The sequence below is a fragment of the Clarias gariepinus genome, chromosome 26 (assembly GCF_024256425.1).
Source record: "Clarias gariepinus isolate MV-2021 ecotype Netherlands chromosome 26, CGAR_prim_01v2, whole genome shotgun sequence".
Classification (NCBI taxonomy): Eukaryota; Metazoa; Chordata; class Actinopteri; order Siluriformes; family Clariidae; genus Clarias; species Clarias gariepinus.
The window spans coordinates 20,416,225-20,435,634 of record NC_071125.1 but is presented as its reverse complement, the minus strand read 5'-3'; the positions used below and the strand labels follow the sequence as shown (position 1 = coordinate 20,435,634).

Below are 19,410 nucleotides of genomic sequence, written 5' to 3'. Positions count from 1 at the left end.
GAATTAAAGTGTGCAGCTTTGACCAAAAATATGTCAATTAAGAAAGATATAAAGCACTTAAATGTCGCTATTATAAGGCAAATAATTACAGTCGACCATAAACTACATACACACGTGTAGATACTGTAGCTCTTTTCTCCGAGTGTGTTACGTTGCACATATTAATGGACAAGTAAAGGAATAAAATGAATAATTAAAAAAGGTTAGTAATTAGTGCAACTACTCCAAATAGTTTTCCTGTAACAGCATATTTTGGACTGAACGTCACCAACTAGTATAAAGTGTTAAGTGATAAGGTTAATGTTTCCTGCTGCAATATGCATCACCTTCTGACTGGTCAGGTTTAAGACAGCCCTGAGGTGTAAAACAATTCCACCATGACGACTTCTGTAAACACTCCCTAAGAGCCCCAGGGTGAGAGATTCCCAGTCTGGTATCCCACGCTTGGCCCTGACTTTGTCTCCCTGACATTACGACAGCTGCATAAAGAAAAGAGGTGATTCGTTACACCCTATCAGAAATATCCGCCTGGGTGGTCTCACTGCTCAAAGCTACATTACCCACAGACCAAAGCAGTATCGGTGTCACCGCTGTCAGTTTACTACAGCTGTAAAGCATGCGACATTTGCCCCAAAGCATCACAGCTGCCTGCGCTCCCGCTGAAATGCGTCTGCTAGCTTCAGCTGTTTGGATTGGAGTAGGAGATCACAAATCAATCCATAATATTAACTGATTCCAATAAACATTATGCATGTTCACGTGTCTGCACCGGCAGGGTACAGTACCTCGCTGTTATTTCCATTAGTGACAAAGTAAGTAAAATGCACTCCCTAAAAGTATTTCAGATCATATTGCGGCATCTGTGTTTGTCCCAGTGAAGGAGGCGTGGCCTCTGTGTGTTAGTCCCATGAAGAAGGCGTGGCCTCTGTGTGTTAGCCCTGGTGAAGGAGGCGTGGCCTCTGTGTGTTAGTCCCAGTGAAGGAGGCGTGGCCTCTGTGTGTTAACCCTGGCGAAGGAGGCGTGGCCTCTGAGTGTTAGTCCCGGTGAAGGAGGCGTGGCCTCTGAGTGAGTCTCAGAGAAGGAGGCATGGCCTCTGTGTGTTAGTAATGCTGAAGGAGGCGTGGCCTCTGTGTGTTAGTCCTGGTGAAGGAGGCGTGGCCTCTGTATGCTAATCATGATGGAGGAGGCATGGCCTCTGTGTGTTAGTCCTGATAAAGGAGGCGTGGCCTCTGTATGCTAATCATGATGGAGGAGGCATGGCCTCTGAGTGTTAGTCCTGGTGAAGAAGGCGTGGTCTCTGTATGCTAATCATGATGGAGGAGGCATGGCCTCTGTGTTAGTCCCGGTGAAGGAGGCGTGGCCTCTGTGTGTTAGTCCTGATAAAGGAGGCGTGGCCTCTGATTGTTAGTCTTAGTGAAGGAGGCGTGGCCTCTGTGTGTTAGTCCCAGTGAAGGAGGCGTGGCCTCTGTGTGTTAGTTCAGGTGAAGGAGGCGTGGCCTCTGAGGAGTCTCAGAGAAGGAGGCATGGCCTCTGTGTGTTAGTAATGCTGAAGGAGGCGTGGCCTCTGTGTGTTAGTCCTGGTGAAGGAGGCGTGGTCTCTGTATGCTAATCATGATGGAGGAGGCATGGCCTCTGTGTTAGTCCCGGTGAAGGAGGCGTGGCCTCTGTGTGTTAGTCCCGGTGAAGGAGGCGTGGCCTCTGAGTGAGTCTCAGATAAGGAGGCATGGCCTCTGTGTGTTAGTAATGCTGAAGGAGGCGTGGCCTCTGTGTGTTATTAATGCTGAAGGAGGCGTGGTCTCTGTGTGTTAGTCCCAGTGAAGGAGGCGTGGCCTCTGTGTTAGTCCCGGTGAAGGAGGCGTGGCCTCTGTGTGTTAGTCCTGGTGAAGGAGGCGTGGCCTCTGTGTGTTAGTCCCGGTAAAGGAGGCGTGGCCTCTGTATTAGTCCCGGTGAAGGAGGCGTGGCCTCTGTACATTAGTCACATTAAAGGAGGCGTGGCCTCTGTGTCTGTTAGTTACAGTTGAGAAGGTGGGACTTTAATTAAATGTAAAGATAACTGTATCGGGCACTATTAGGAAAAACAAGCTGTTTCACCATGATGTAATTCATCCAGCTTTCCCCGAGTCATCACTCATTCGTCATATATTTTAAAAGAGGGAAGAATAAAGAGGGTAAATAATTAGCGTAATGAATCTCACGGAGATAAAGTTCACTCCAACTCAGCATTTAGCACAGCGCTAAGAGGTGTTACACTGGATAATAACAACAGGCAAGCGGAGAGGAAACGACACTGCAAAGAGCCTTTACTGAGGGAACAGAAAAGTCGAGAAAAGCAAGAAACAAGTAGAGAAGAAAGTAAATAAAAAGGACACATTTGAATGAGAATGTAAGCAAAAGGAGAAGAGGATAAAAAAGGAAAAAAAGAGTAGAAATAAAAAAGAAAAAACAAATAAATGATAAGCATAAAAAAGACATGAAAAACAAAGGAAATAAAGCTAAAATGACAAGTATAAAAGAGTAAAAATAAAAAGATAAAAAAAATAAAGATTTTTAAATAATGAGGTGTTTAAAAACTGATACGGCAAATGTACAGTACGTGATTTTCTCTCATCCTCACATCACGTCATTTACAACTGCCTAGTACTGTACAGTATGTCATATAGTATTATACAGCTTTACACAAAATGACAAGACAATGCAGCTTATATTCTGTAAGGTAGACACTCTTCTGAGCAATTATTTAATTTAAAAAAAAACTCTTATTTACAGGTTTGTCCACCAGAGGGCAGACTGAGCACACAGTTACACATTTTACACACTTAGAAACTTCTCCTCTATGAGGTGGTGTGTCCTGATCAATCCACTGTCACTATTCTACAAGTAAGCCATTATATCAAAACTGTACTCAAAAATTAAATCATTAAAATTAAAATTATTATTATTATTAGTAGTAGTAGTATTGATGTGTTTTATTAAATATGATTATTGTTTTTATAAATAATGTTTATTATATCTAAAATATTATCTTACGGTATTTGTTAGTAGTAGTAGTTTGAAAAGGTTGGCAGATGTCTTGGAGGAAGTGTGTGATAGTCTTCACTCCTCCTGGGACCTGCAGTTTAATGTGAGCGAGCCCTAACAACAAAAAGTCACACAATCTTTAAATATTTTATTGAACCCCTTTACGGTATACATTCGCCATGGCATCGGTTTGATGAGCTTTTTATTTCCATCTACTAAGATTTTGTATTGATGATGCGAGAGTCAAACCACTGTGTGAAGTTTTCAAAGATTCCCAATAGGGTTAAGGACTGGCTTGTAGGGTAGATACTGGGCATAATGGGTGCATCTGCCTTTTTTCTTACCCTTGACCTTCCAAACTTCCATCACTCCTTCCAACCTTCTGACCCTTTTTCCAACGCTCCACAGTCCATTCATTATACTCCCGTGGCTTTCTTAAGGCTACACAGCTGTTTAGTCTCAATCCCAACAGTATATACCCCTTATAGCCATAAGTTCTACTGTTGTGTGTGTTTTTAACGATTTGATTTAACCAAATGTTGAAGTGATCTCCCATTACACTCATTCAAAAAAAGAAAATAATCTAACCCTTTTTAAACAGAGGAACATCTTCGCCATGGTTTTTTAAGAATTGGGAAGGAACTTGAGTTAGGGTTAAATAACTTGTTGCAGCAGAACCACATTGGTCCCTGCAGTAATCTTCTAATTGCGTGTTACAGTAAAGGCTGGTAACTATTCACAGTACTCAGTTAGATCCCGGTGGTGACTTTGTTTTGGCGGCGCAATGTGTGTTAACACTAATCAAATTTTTTTCCCATGTTGTATACCTGTGAAGTTTTTTTTTTTTTTTTTGTTGAAACAGATTGAAGTTTCACCTCTGCGCTACGGATGCGTCCGGAAAATCACTTAAGGGTTTCTTTAAAATGTTGAACTTTTAAAAAATGACCTTTTATTAATGAATGCTTTAATACCGCTCCGTCTCTCTCCATGTCTCTCTCTCTCTCTCTCTCTCTCTGTCCCTCTGTTGTAACTGACAGAAAGTTCGATATGAGTGATGGGTCTCGATCACGGAGAAACTGGAAAGTTCGATCTGTCTGGAGCTGCACACAGAGACTCATCTTCTTCAAGAAAAATGCATCGGTTATTTTGTTTAATACACAACTGAGAAAAAAGTGTGCATTATTCTCTATTATCATCGTGTTTGGAACAAGCGGTACATCTCTACAAGGAAAACCAGACTGTGTGTGTGTGTGTGTGTGTGTGTGTGTGTGATTGGATTCGAGACACTTGCCTTTAGAGGTTAACACTCGGATATAGGGACTGGGAGGCTTTAATGGAAACCCGTAGAGGAGTCTTGTCCAATCAAAAGGTAAAAGCTAAGAACAGGTTCGCGCTGACAGTAAAGATTACTGTAACGAATCCCGCTGATGCCACGACCAATCCGAGAGATCGTAATTAGCCGTCTTTGTCAAGCTGTCGGTTTATTAATTCAAGCACTAATCACTTGAACCAATATTTTGCGCTGACTCGAGGCAAGTTAGCTGTGTTGGCTTCCTGATTAAGGTGTTGAGTTAGTGCTTAGAAGGTTGTGTGATCAAATCCTCCGTCCATTGAAAATGTCTTATTTATTAAAGGTTATCAGACAAATGAATAATATTTCACAGTAAATATGCATCACGGTTTCCCACGTGACTGCAAAAGTATTTAATCCCTTACTGTCTCGCTAGTGTTGGATTAACTTGTCATATGCTTCTCTTTACTCTTTTTTTCAGTTTTTTTTTGGTCATGATTTAAGAGGATTCAGACTTGCATCCAAGATGAGAAGTTAAGTTAGGCTTCTTATATTTTTTCGTAGAAATCCCGCCTTTTGCATTTTGACTGGTTACAAGAACTCAGTCTAATCTGTGATTGGTTAAGACCCTTAATTACGTGTGAAATGTCAGCCAATCAGTGCTCCTTCCCCAGCCAGAGAGCGAGTGGATGTAATTCAGATGCAAAGAGAGGTGCGTGAGAGAGCTCTTATGGTACTGTATTTACTGATCACCAATAGAAACAAAAATGCGATCTTGGAAACTCAAGGTACCTAAAGTTACCCCAGTGTGGGGCTAAGATGTTTACATGGCTAAAATACATTTTTTGAATGGATTATCAACGGTTTACACCTTACCAGACTGCTGACTGAGATGTGTACATGATGTGTACTTTAAAGACAACCCTGTTTCTAAAAAAAATGATGCCAAGATGAGAACAACAACTGCCACAATGCAATTTTACACATTTAAGGTTTGACTGCATTATCACACTATCTCTCACTCATTCTGGAAAATTATTTACTCTGGCACACAGTTTTATCTACAACCAACTTTTAATTTAAAAAGCTTTACATATCCTAGTTTTAGAAGCTTGGACGGTACACACTTTCGGCAAATCGCAAAAATTAATGAACCCATTATGTAGCAAAATGTGAAGAGAGACTACTGGCTGGGAAAAGCCTTGACTGGTTTCAGTGAGCTAAATGCCTTCTATAATCTACCTATGAATGTTGAAGCCAAAAAAGTGCATGTTTACAAACACCGCCACTGGAGTTTCCCCAGCAGTCATGGACTTCTATGATAATTATTGAACAATCTTTGTAACTGAGAAAAGTTTTTCGAGCAACATGTTATTCCATGTAACTCACTAAAGTAAGTCACTGCAAAAACACAGTCAAAACTAGAGTCCGCTTAATTCTTTAATTAAAACTCAACCAACATATTGTTTATGTTATGCAAATTGACACAAACAAAACTATTGTGATAAAACTGTTGGATTTATAGCATTTTGCAAAATTGTACACACTCACACAGTATAACTTAGGCAATTGTGACATAATATGTGAGAATCTGTGCATTTTAACACCCTGTGACCTGAAAAAATCTTGAACAAAATATTCTAGAACAGTTTGCAATACTTCTATTGTTTTGACTAAACTCGTTTTCCTCAGTCAAGCCCTTCAAATATTTCTTTAAATCCATAGGTTTCATTTATATTATATTATATTATATTACATTATATTATATTATATTAATATATATTACATTACATTACACTACATTACATTACATTATATTACTGTATATTATGTTATGTTATATTACGTTATATTATATTATATTATGTTATGTTATATTACATTATATTATATTATATAATGTTATGTTATGTTATGTTATATTACATTATATTATATTATATTATATTATATTATATTATATTACATTATATTAATATATATTACATTACATTACACTACATTACATTATATTATGTTATGTTATGTTATGTTATATTACGTTATATTATATTATATTATGTTATGTTATGTTATATTACATTATATTATATTATATAATGTTATGTTATGTTATATTATATTATATTATATTATATTATATTATGTTATATTATATTATATTATATTATATTATATTATATTATATTATAATATATTATATTATATTATATTACATTACATTATATTATATTATATTATATTATATTATATTATATAATATTATGTTATGTTATATTACATTATATTATATTATATAATGTTATGTTATGTTATATTACATTATATTATATTATATTATATTATATTATATTATATTATATTATATTATATTATATTATATTATATTATATAACATTACATTATATTATATTATATTATATTATATTTTATTATATAATTTTTCTCAACATGGCAGCCTCATTAAAAATAGTTACTTCCCTAACTAATTAGATTCGCTACTTATTAATACTGAGGATGAGGGAGAATACAGAATGATATATGAAGAATGGGACGCTGTACAGCTGAGAGGTAACAAAGAGAAAAAAGAGAGAAATGGTCACTAAACCCAAAACCGCAGCATCTCATGAGTTATTGTTTAATTTAGTAGATAAGGACACACATAAAAATGTCACAGTACCACAGGATCAGTTTGTTTCACAGAAAAGAAAGAGCACCTTCACAGCCATTTTAAAGACCATTCCCTCTATTCTTCATTGGTTTGCAAGGTTTTGAGATCAAAACCTTTAAAGTTTTCATGTTATATTTATTAGGGCTGAACATCAATAGTACATCTGCCTCAGCTGCTATAACTCCTGAGTCCCACAAACTTTATTATAAACTAGTGGTGGGGCTGCAGCTTTTTTACCATTTGTAGGTCTGCTATACTTAGGCTTATTTGTCACCTTTTGTGCATAAACCTAACCAGTCGTAACTGGCCAAGACCTATGACAAGCTACAGCATACTAAAAATCACCACGGCAACCAATATAACAGCACCGGTTTGATATTTACAGAAGACTTCGGGCACAGGACAGTGACGAGACTCTTAGGCGCATTAAAACATTTGAATAGTGAAAACGTTTAAAAGAAGTCTGTACGTCGGTGAATGCTGATCCCAGCCGAGGTGACTCGGAGCCCACGTGAACATGCAACAAATGCAAAACCTAATGCTTGTAAATCGACGGATAACTTGTCACCAGCTTGCGGAAGAGACGCATCTGTCAATGGGAACTCTACACACAATTATTCAGCAACACCACTTGCACGTTACAGGAACTCGGCAGTGAGTTACCAGTCCTGACCTCGCCTTAGGACAGTTTCACATGTTTGGGGCATTAAAGGACTTCTTGGGAGGCTTAGAAGTTTTGGATGTGAAGCAGAAAATGTTCATCAAGTATCATAGAAAACGTTCTACCTTTATGGTACCCATGCACTAGTGAAACGTTAGTGAATCAAAAGTCCAGGTTTGACTTGAACGCCCATCGTAATTCGATCTTTTGTTGGTCAGTTTTCGCTTCATGTTCAATCCACAGTTTTTTTTTTATATTAAATGGTCTATAATTGATAAACACCTTATAGAAACATCATACAGCTTTTTCCAGGAAATACAAACAGTTCATTTCTCCCCCAAGTCTACAGTAAGTGTACTTTTCCCTAATTAAAATCATAAATCATTAAAAGAGTTATTACTGTATCATGTTTCATATTGGACCATAAGCTGTCTAACAGGAAACTCCTTCAAAGAGGATTTCTGCTGCTTTATTCGTTCCTGTTCAGCTTCACCTAGCCATGCAGTAACAGACAAGGAACCAGAGTAATCCCATAATCTCCAGGTCCACACAGCGGGCGCTCACTTCGGCACTGGAGATCTCACACACACACACATAGACATCCAGATGTGCACACACACCCACACCCACACACCCCCCCCGGCGACGAAGCTTCTACAGTTTGACCCATGTCTAATTTGCTGGTGTCCTCACAGACGGGAAAAGTTCAAAGTCAAGTGAAAAGTGCTGTCACTTCAGCACCACTATCGATCGCGTACGCTTTACAAGACAGTCTGCTTTTTACGGTCACACAAACAGACGCGGCGAATAGAGATCTCGAAAAACAAACTTCAACGATTCTGTTTCACGATCATGAATATACCCTGAGAACAGATTCAACATTTCTGTGCAAACGATGTAAACAAAGCCTGGAAGCTTGGTCTGTAAAAGTGCAATGAAGTTGCTTAAATGTGTTTTAAAGGTACTACTGTGTGTATTTTATCTGGCTAATTAAACACAGAAGGGAGTGCTACTCCTGAGGATCTCACCAAACACTGCCTGAAAGGTACAGATTAATCAACATCAAGACACACACACACACACACACACACACAGTGCAGATGTGCACGTCCTGATTATGCGAAGTCAAAGCCAGGAAGTTATTCTTTAGTTTTATTGGTGTGTTTTGTGATCATTTGGCTGTATGGGTAAAATGTAGGCATTATTTTGTTATGATGAGATGAGATGACCATAAAAACTTATAATCTCTTTTTTTTTTTAACCTTTGATGCAAAAATAAATATAAAGTTTGTAATCACAAGTCTGACTAAACAGCAGACGTGTGCCAGCCTCATACACGTCTGAAGTGATTGCATCAATAGAAAAGAAAAAGAATGAGAATAAAAACCTATACTGCATTTAAAATGTGTGTGTGTGTGTGTGTGTGTGTGTGTGTGTTCTCTGGTGAGGGACGCTCTCCCCAGCTCGGAATCAGAATGCAGTGCAATCAGTGATTACACGAGCCTCATAAACAGGCATGATTGAAGTGGAACACTTTGGAGTAAATGACAACGAGTGTGTGTTTGTGTGTGCGTGTGTGTATGTCTGAAACACTGAATGTAGCTTGGTTACCCAGAAGCTCCATGGCGTCATCCTCGTCCTCCATCTCGTCCTCGGTGACCGACAGAGTCGAGCTGGCCATGGAGTCGAACGAGTCCTGAGACAACATGGCCGCCAGGAGCTTCTTCCGGTGCTGCTGCTGCTGCTTCTGTCCTTTCGTCTTCACCTCCATCTTTAGACTGGAAACAGACGTTAAGATTTCAGTTTAGAATACTTACCGTATATATTCGTCGAATTAGTTTACTTGACATAATCTCCTTAGAATTATTATTGCTATCCTTTAACATACTTATATAGCAATATCACAAGAGAGGCAGTGCTGTTGTGATGAATATCAGCACGGATGTGCTGTGGTCGTAGACACAAGGGCGTATAGAAGCTTTAATAGAAACAGTTCCACAAACACCATTTATTATCAACAGATTAGGATTTGTTTCTTTATTTATCTAGTTATTTTGCCCTAACACATATCCATACGCGACTGGTAGAGCTAACCTAGTTAGCTTTGTACGTAAAGTGATACATACTGTATAGTTAAACGTCCCAGTGCTGTTACCATTTATTATCAGCACTCATGGAATGCCTCTCGTCCAATCAGGTTACTTAGTCAGAGATAACTGTCTGACCCCTTACATATTTCTCACCCAAAAATGATATGTTATTGCTTAAATAGCTTATTTCAATTTATTGAAGATTTAATTATACAAGTTGTTAAGCTTTGGTAATTGAAAGACTGGGGGGTCGTATAGATTTTTCGTCGTTGTTGTTGTTGTTTGAAATGAGGCAATAAATGCAAGTAAAAATTGCTTTTTTGGACTGCAAAGGTACAGGAATAAATATGGCACAGGCATATAAAGTTACAGAATTGCTAAAATCCCAGTAATACTATTTAAATAGATAGTTTTCGAGTCAATCTTAAATCAAAATTGAGGTGCATGTAAGCACATTACTACAGGTCTTGGTTGTTATAAATTTTTCTACTCTGTACACTGATTGTTAAGTTTTCCACCGTGAGTGCGAGTACAATGGAAGTACAGTCAAACCTTGGATTGCGAGTAACGCGGTTAGCAAGTGTTCCGCAAGACGAGCAAAGATTTTGAATAAAATGTAACTTGGAAAACGAACAAGTCTTGGTTTACGAGCACCAAGTATCATGTATCACGCACACGCTTTTTGTTTTGACACTGAGTGTCACGTGATCACAACTGAGGCAACGTTTTCTCTTTCTCTTGCACTCCGGAATTGTAGGTAATTTTCTCCAATGCTGGGTCTTAGGGCTCGTCTCTTACTGGTATAATCAACATCCGTGCACGCGTGTACTGTTTACTATAACACTTTTACCACGTGTGTGTGTGTGTGTGAAACATATTTTACTTTGTGTCTATATGTGTGTGTGTACAGCGCGCGTGTAAAGCAAAAGCAAGTCTCATAAGATCCAAATCCATTTTTTCTCTCTGCTCAAGACTCAGCCTGCTCTTTTTGTCTGTGTGCGAGCGCATCATTGGACACCGTGCATCCCCCCCCCTCCCCCCCCAAACACACAGACCCCTCCTACTTTCGCCTTCACAGACACAGACACACACAGACACTATTTCTCTCTGCTCTACACAGAAACACTGCTCTGTCGCGATTCTTTTCAAAGGTAAAGTGCAGGTTAATTAGTTTTATTTTTACTTTACAGCACTGATTTCGTTAGTGTGTCGCTCAATCGAGTGTCATTAGAGAGATTTCTTGTTTATATTTATGATAATACAGTGTTTTCCTTCTGTGCGCATGTGTGTGAAAAGAGTGGAGGAAGGGTAACTGTGTAGGACAAGAAAGTGAAGAGGGGAGGACACACACACACACACACACACACACGGAAAAACACTTACTGTTGAGATTTATTTTAACTTTTTTTAAGTTAAAGTGCAGGTTAATTTGTTTTATTTTTACTTTATATTTTGTGTTAATAATTTTTATGTATTAATTTTTTTGGGCTGTGAAACGAATAATTGGAGTTTCGATTATTTAAAATGGGAAAATTCGATTTGGTTTACGAGTGTTTTTTCCACTTTTTGAACGAATTGTGCTCGTAATCCGAGGTTTCACTGTAATTGGGGTCGAAATCCACAACCCTCGTTTCATGCAAAAATTCATACACTTAATAGGTTCAGCTTATATTTACAATTAGGCATTTGGCAGACGCTTTTATCCAGAGCGATTTACATAAAGTGCTTTAAAGTTTCCGTCATTGGATAGATACTTACACTGGGTTATTAGGTAACTAATTAAGTGCCATCAGAAGGGAATTATTATAACTTCTGCGGTACAGCTGAGCTAAATCAAGTTCTATCTTTTAAACTTGCAATGTATTTAGTACAAATTTAACTTTTTTCTTTTCCTGAAATATATTTATTGTACACCAGAGATCAGCGTTCTAGCAGTTTCTTGCGGTTAGCTGCTACACCGTAACTTTGATAAATACTCGCATTCGCTGTGACACACTTCAAAGAGCTGGAAAATTCATACCGACCTACACCTAGTGCAATGTACTCAAATTCACCTCAGTTTCGAACTATCCCTTTAAGATTAAATGATCCAAATTCATCAAAAGTGTGAAAAATCACATGATATTTAAAAAGTTTAATTAAAAAGTGTTTGATGCCACTTTATGCCTTTTCATTGCAGAATCTGTTACTTTTTGGTGTCAGCTTCATGAGTCATGTTTATCATGCTCAAATATTATAATAAGCTCTATACACATAACTAAGCCTAAGCTTTTCAACAACCTTTGTGAAGATTTTCCATATTATAGAGGTAGTCACATTTTACATCATCCTTTAAACAGTCAGACTTTAAAATTGTGACTCTTTGATTATAAAATATAAACCCAGGCCATATTAACAAAGCATGTATCAGTAATTTGCATGGTTTAAGGTTTCTGTGTTCACCATCTGGACAGCCATCTTCAGCAAAAGCTTTATAGACAGATGCATGTTTAACTCGAGTCAGCACCCATGCATGATGAAGGGATCAACGTGAATGGATTGTTCTTACGGATTTATGTGATCAAAGCCTGGTCTCAATCATTCTGACTCAAAGAGAATTATTTTGCAACAGGACTAAAGTCAGCTAACATAAGAATTTTCTCATAAACTATCTGCAGAAGCTGCATCAATGACCTCATCAACCAGCAGCTCGTTTCGCATTCCCATCTAATTAGTTTGTCTAATCTAATCCTCCCAGATACCTAATGAAATCAGAGCCCCGCTTCGAGTCATATCTCAAATTCTGGACAGTTTTTTTTTTAAATATTCTCGGCAGTAAATATGATTAAAACAAGAGGAAGATTAAGAATTGGTCTCAGGGCAGAACTACATTATACATTCGGGCTGGATATTACTATGCTAATCTAACTCTTATGCTAATATGCAGGAGCGTGAGGTCGGACACATCATTTAGCATGATCGTTTAGGTTGTACGTTTTCCTCGGTTTCAGTTTTTCACGGCTATGGCAGTTCATCAGTCAAACGACTTGACAGCGTCCTCGGCTCTTCTGTTTTGCTGCGTCAGCAGAGCAGGTCCCAGTGCTCATAAACAGTCACGTAAACACACCCACGCCTCTCATAAAAGCTTCTGTTTGCTGAATAGAAGTAGTTCTATAAAGGGAGGCTTATAGAAGGTTTATGTCTGTTTTCAAGGGCAGGTAGGTCACATTCTAAAAGAATAAACTGAAATGCATCAGACTGCATATTCTATTGGAAAGTATTAACAGTTATAGTAATGCTGTCCGATTGTGATCACCTTAAAAAAAAAAAAATGATGTGTGGAATGATAACATGACAGAGGAAAAGAACACACACACACCACCTTGTGTTAATATGCTTATTTGGACTAAATAACATTAAGAAATCAGTATTTGGTGAATGAAGCCTATGCACAGGCTGCAATTATGCCGTGTTTTTTTTCTCCTCCTCCGTTTTAAAACCATGGAGACGTTTCGTGAACTTTGCATATATCGCAGAGCGTTAAGCATCTTTCCCCTCCATCTATCTTGGCTAGTTTGTAGCGCAAGAACCTTCCTTTAAGTATGCGCAATGTTTCAGATGGTATGGCAAGTGTAAACACATGAATCAGATATGAGTCATAGTTAATAGAGCGTGTAAACAGATGGTCAAAAAAATCAGATATAGGCAACAAATCAGACCTGCAGTGTAAACGTAGCCTTAGAGCTCCAAATCTGGCTAAAATGTCCGGCTTCTATGACCTCTTTCTTGGGTATAAAGATTACAACAGCGCAAGGCTATCAGTTTTTAACTCTTATAATGTCATCATGTAACTCTATAAACTATACTGTATGCCAGCCGTTTATGTACTAATGGACCACGGTTCTCATGCAGATCCAGTGTTTTCATGTTTCAGCAGGACTGATAAATATTTTAAAACAAAATGGTCCATGATTTATGGACTTGATTTCCAAACACGGCCAATCATGTGTAATGATGTAAATAATTTATTTGCTCAAGATAAAAAAGATACAGGGCAGAAGACCTTACTTCAAGAAGGGTGGAGTTTTGACAGACTTTTTCTGGTCTGATTTAAAAACCAATGCCATTGCTTGTTTAGGCAGACTTGTAGAGAATTTATACAGAAAGTTTACAGACAACTGTTTTATTCTTCTTGCACCAGATTCGAAAAATTTAAGTGTTCTTCAAAAACTGAAGTCATAAGCACCACATTTTGATTTGTCGTATTCAGTGCCATGAACTGATCACTAATGGTAGGACTGAAGGACTTGAGTCTGGTCTTGGTCTCGAGAGGTTTTTTTGTATTGATTTAGACTTGTCTTAGAACTTTTGGCTTGCTCGTGGGCAATGATCTCACTAAATAGGACCTTGGTCTCATCCAAGAAATTGTAAAAAATGGTCATGTTGTCCTCTTTGGAAAATCATTGGTGCAATGCACAAATTAAGCCAATTAGCTTTTACCTCTTAATTTGGACTTGTTAAGATCTCAGCCCCCTACTGGTCTTATACGTGTCTTGGACAACGGGAGTATAGGCTACTGTGCTAAATAATAGTTCAGAATTAAAATCATTAAAACTCATCATTTTACAGCATAATTACTGATAATTAGTTGAAAGGGTGACTTATAAATTTCTAAAAATAAAGTGTAACTGAAACAAGACCATGTCTTGTTCTTGATAAATAAACACCCAGATGTTGTGTCGGTGGCCTTATTTAATTCATTCCCATGGTAAAGTGTGGCGACAAACTGTCCATCGCAACACATGACAAAAATAAATTGAAACAAAAAAAAAAAAAAAAAGGGACATGACATAACACTCTAGTTTGGATGTGTAAAATGGAATGAAACCACCAGGTCATCTTGATTTCCTGCTACAAAACAGAAGCTAAAACTATCTGAACTGGATAGGAAGCTTCAGCGTTTAAATACCCCAAGCAATCTATTTCAGCAATGACAAAACACTAGATGACTACATTATCATCCTTGGCAAAGACCTGTCCTATTATGAGTGTGCTACAGTAGCTCAGGGCTTCACATTTTGCACACATTCAAATCACCAGCAGATTTTCACACACTTAATGAGTTTATTCAGGTGTGTTAGAGCATGAAGGCTTGAGAACTGGTAATAAAGAGTTGGAGGAGGAAAAGACAGCCTATTAGCGTCAATTGAAGGACTCATTTCCATTAACATCATTAAGGCAGATCTAAAACATTTTGTAAACCCTTTCATCCAAATCATTTACAAGTGAGCTGAAACAGTACCTTATAAACTAATAAAGAAGCTGACAGTGATACCACTGCTGCAGGAAATACACCATCAGATCAGCCATGACAATAAAAAACACCTAACTAATAACGTGTGGGTCTCTCTTGTGCTACCAAGCAGCACTGACCTTTTGAAGCATGGACTCCAGAAGACTTTAGCAGCAGATCCTTTAAGTCCTGTAAGTTCTGAGGATCAGACCTGATTAAACTAGACAGTCTGACAGGGGAATTTAGAGGCCATGTCAACAACTTGAGGTTTTTTGTAATGTTCCTATCTGGGCACAAAGAAGCCAGTGCCATTAGGAAACACCATGGCCATGAAGGGCCAACACCATGGCCTTTATCAGGTTCATGCACTGATGGACTACGGTTCTCATGCAGACCCTATTTCAGCAGGACTGATAAATATTTGAAAACAAAATGGTCCATGATTTATCAACTTGATTTCCATACACGGCCAATGTGGCCAATCATGTGCAATGATGTAAACAACTTATCTGCTCAAGGATAAGTTCCTGAACAATGTATAGGTAGGTGGTATGCTACATGAATTCCAGGACCTTTTCCAGCAGAACATTTCCCAGAGCATCACACTGCCTTTACTGGCTTACCTTCGTCCCATAGGGCATCCTGGTGCCATCTTTTTCCTAGACCAAGCACTAGGCTATTGAATTAAATGATCAGACCACGCCACATTTTTTTTATTGTTCCATGGTCTAGTTCTGATGCTCACATGTCCATTATATCCAGTTTTTGTGATAAACATGGACACACAGTTTGGTCTGCAGCTACTCACCCATTTTCCACCAAGGCAGTGCCCAAACCCCAGCCACTGGATGCAGTGCCGGTCCCAAGCCTGGATAAAATGGGAGGGTTGCGTCAGGAAGGGCTGTGGCGTAAAACTGGGTATTCTGCTGTGGCGACCCCTTGCAGGGAGCAGCCGAAAGACCAACAACAACAACTCAGACAGCCAAACAACTTAGGAGCTCAAAAACTAGTACCAAGACGGCACCAACACTTTATTAGAACAAAGAACGGCTTATTGTCAGGGGCTGTGGGGGGGGGAGGGTTATCATGACCAACTTTGTTACTGCCGTCTTTAAAATTAGACGCAATGTGCAATGGGCAGCTCAAATGCTTTGTAGTAATGATGAAGGCAGGAGAACTGCTTGCAAAGCCATGTTGAAGTTTGCCATTGTTGTTGTGCTTGCTGTTAGCATTTTTTTTTGTTGTTGCTAGCACTGTCATTAGCATTGCTGCTATCATTGCAGGGGAAATAGGTATGTTCGTGGACATATACAGTGACGTAATGACGTGACTCTTTAGCCCATGGAAAAACAAAGCCATTTTTGCTACAGTAGATATTCTGTAGAATTGGACCGAGCGCGCTAGCCTTCTGTAGCTGGTTCACTGGTTGTCCTTCTTCTGACCACTTTTGGAACACCTTGCCATTTTGGCGATGCTCTGACCATCGTCGTTTGACCATCTTAATTTGGTGCTTGTTACAGTCACTCGGATCCTTACGCTTGCCCATTTTTCTATAAAACAAATCAACCTCAAGAACTGACTGTTCACTTGATGCCGAATATCTCCGAACCCTTTACATGTGCCCCTCTACTGAGATTAATCAATGTTATTCACTTCACCTGTCAGTGGGTTTAATATATTAATAGCTGATACATCTTAATCATGATCTGTTTCGATTTTTTGTCTCAACACAGCTCTAAAAAAAAGAGATCAGTGCTGAACTGCAATGTTCTTTTTGCTGAGGAGGCTGCAGTGGAAAATGTGAACTAAACCTTTGGCAAGTGTGTGAAGAAATGACAGAAATTCTTGGCATTTGCTAAAGGGTCTGGTACATTTCATCAATAAACATGCACAACAACAACCACGGTAAAAGGCACTGTGAGTGACATGACAGATAACCAGGCACAGATCTTCTGCTATTAGATTTTCCAATTCGCTCACTATTAATTGCATCAAAGAAAACGCTATAATAAATTTTAAAGACAGGTTAAGGGCTTAAAGGCTTTAAGGCTTAAAGGCTTAAAGGCACATATTGTGCTCAAATCCGCCGGCTGGAACTCGATACAGTAAATAGTTTCTACACAGACATCAGATTTCATCCGAAGCATTGGAATTCTGAAGCTTATGGCCAGAAATGCAGACAAAAGGTGTCATGATATAAGGTCTGATATAACAACGATCGAGATACAGTATAACACTGGAAAGAAGCGATGACTAAATGAATGAACAATTAATTAATTAAATTAAAAATAATGATTTTAATATAATAAAAAAAAATATTCTAATGAGCATTTTATGTGTTGTTGTTTTAATCTACAGTACAGTATGTCACATTTACGTTAAAAAATTTCATTTCTGCCCCAAGTTAAAGCTAATACTCTGGTCGCAGTTTAATTTGATTCATGATACTAGTTAAATTAGTTTAGACTAAGACTAAGACTAGACTAACTTATATAGTTAAGTTCTTTGCATATTTTCAACAAAAGTTGTAATAAAGATTTTTTTTTTTAAAAAAAGAACAATGAACAATGAACATGAACAATGTAATAAAAAAATAGCATTTTTGCATAAATAAACCAAATGAATCACACAGTGCAACAAACAGAGGTTTAATATTATGAATAAAGTGGCATATAGGTAATAACATAAACAAACAAATAAACCAAACATTTTTATTAAGTGAACAATGAGTTGGGGAAATAAGGTTGAACAAACCACCATGAGCCTTATAGCAGCGCATTACGAAACATCTTAATATTAAAATAGAGCTCCAAAGTCAGCTAAACTGCCAGCTTCTGAACTGAACAACATCATCACTAACGATACACCAGCAGATCCGGTTACAGGATCATGGACACCCAAAGTTCACCCATATCTACAGGAACCAAAAGCCAGCCCATCTGGTCTGATCCCATAGAAAGGCTGGCCACCAAAGAAAAAAGCACCAGAACACCCAGTGCACCACAGCCCGCTGATCCGGCCAACAAAATCCCCAGTGTTCAATCTAATCAATCTGACAAACATGTCTAATCCGTGGAGGCCCCACTCCGTTACCCACAGCAACTAAATGATCCACTGCTAACATTATGGTGCCAGTCACCAGTGCACCCCCCAGAAGCCCAAATTCACACCAAGCCCCAAGAGTCCACAGCCACCCTGGTGGCACAAGAGGAACCCAAACCATAAGTGGGTTTTAATGTTGTTTCTTTAAATATTATGGCTGATTCCGGTATATTTATACTCTATAAACTGCACAGATTATTTGGGACTGTTAGATTAGTACATAAATAATACCATCCTAATTTTCGGAACATTCCATCATGCACATCAACAGATCATAACGGAGATGGTTATGCTTCTACACAGCATCTACAGTAATCATATGCATGTAATCATGGAGGACAGCATTCATCAAGGAATTGCATAGATCGGAAACATGACTTTCGGCCAGAGACAGAGGTGCTAGTTTTGCCATCAGTCCTCAGTAGGGAACGAGTGAAGCACCTCTGTTTAATCAACACCTACTGGGTACCGCCAAGACTGTACAGAAGCGCAAAGGTCTCTGTAGCAACAGCTCTCGGCTTCGCAGATTCTTGCCTCATTATGCCAGCATTCAAGAACCGGCTCTTCATTAGAAGAGCAGCGGCGGCTTACAGATATGTGAGTCACGTCAGATTGATCGTTAAGCTAACTCGATGATAAAAGTGTCCAAGAATCATAAGGGAGATGTTTGAAAAGACTTTGCATGCATGATGATCGAGGAGGTCTCGGCAGGCTTTCTCATACAGGGAGACCTCACTCTATGGTGCGCACTGTACGCCGCATGGGAGCTACAACCTCGGAATACACTCGGGCTGATTTAATGCACCAGCACATATCCAGGCCAGGGGCGGAGAACAGAGTACAGAATGAAAAATTACATTCACGCATACAGGCCCGAGTCTGAGTAGAATACTAATGCGTAGAGTTTACTGGCCTGAAACCAACGGAGAATAGGCGGAGGCTGGTTCACGCCGGCCCAACGCATGCAGGGGAAATTTAAACATCTAAACGTTTAAATGGGTTTAGCGACGGTTTAAGAAGCACCGCAGCCACTGCAGACGCAACGCTCGGGTTTCAAAAGGGTCCTGAAACGCTGCTCTGGATTCTGTACTGGCAGAGTAAGAGTTCAGGTCTCCCTTTATCTCTCATCTGTTATTCTGCTGTCTGTCGGACTCTCTCTCTCTCTCGCTCGTTCTCTGCCTGCTATTTGCTCTTTTATTCTCCCACTTGCCCTCTTTCTCTCCCTTTATGTCTGCCCCTCATTTTTTTCATTTATTCTCTGATTCAAACTCTCTATTTCTTTCTCCCTTTCACTATATCGATCTC

At 38.8% G+C, this 19,410-nt stretch overlaps 1 protein-coding gene across 2 annotated transcripts in view; it reads right to left on the bottom strand.

Moving 5' to 3' along the window:
* The window catches only part of c26h8orf34 (chromosome 26 C8orf34 homolog), a 96,289-nt gene that overhangs the window by 44,863 nt on the left and 32,016 nt on the right, over positions 1-19,410 (bottom strand). For both annotated transcript variants that reach the window (XM_053488030.1, XM_053488031.1), the window contains exon 7: positions 9,253-9,419. In XM_053488030.1, the coding sequence (XP_053344005.1) occupies positions 9,253-9,419 (167 nt within the window). The remainder of the gene's footprint in view (positions 1-9,252; positions 9,420-19,410) is intronic.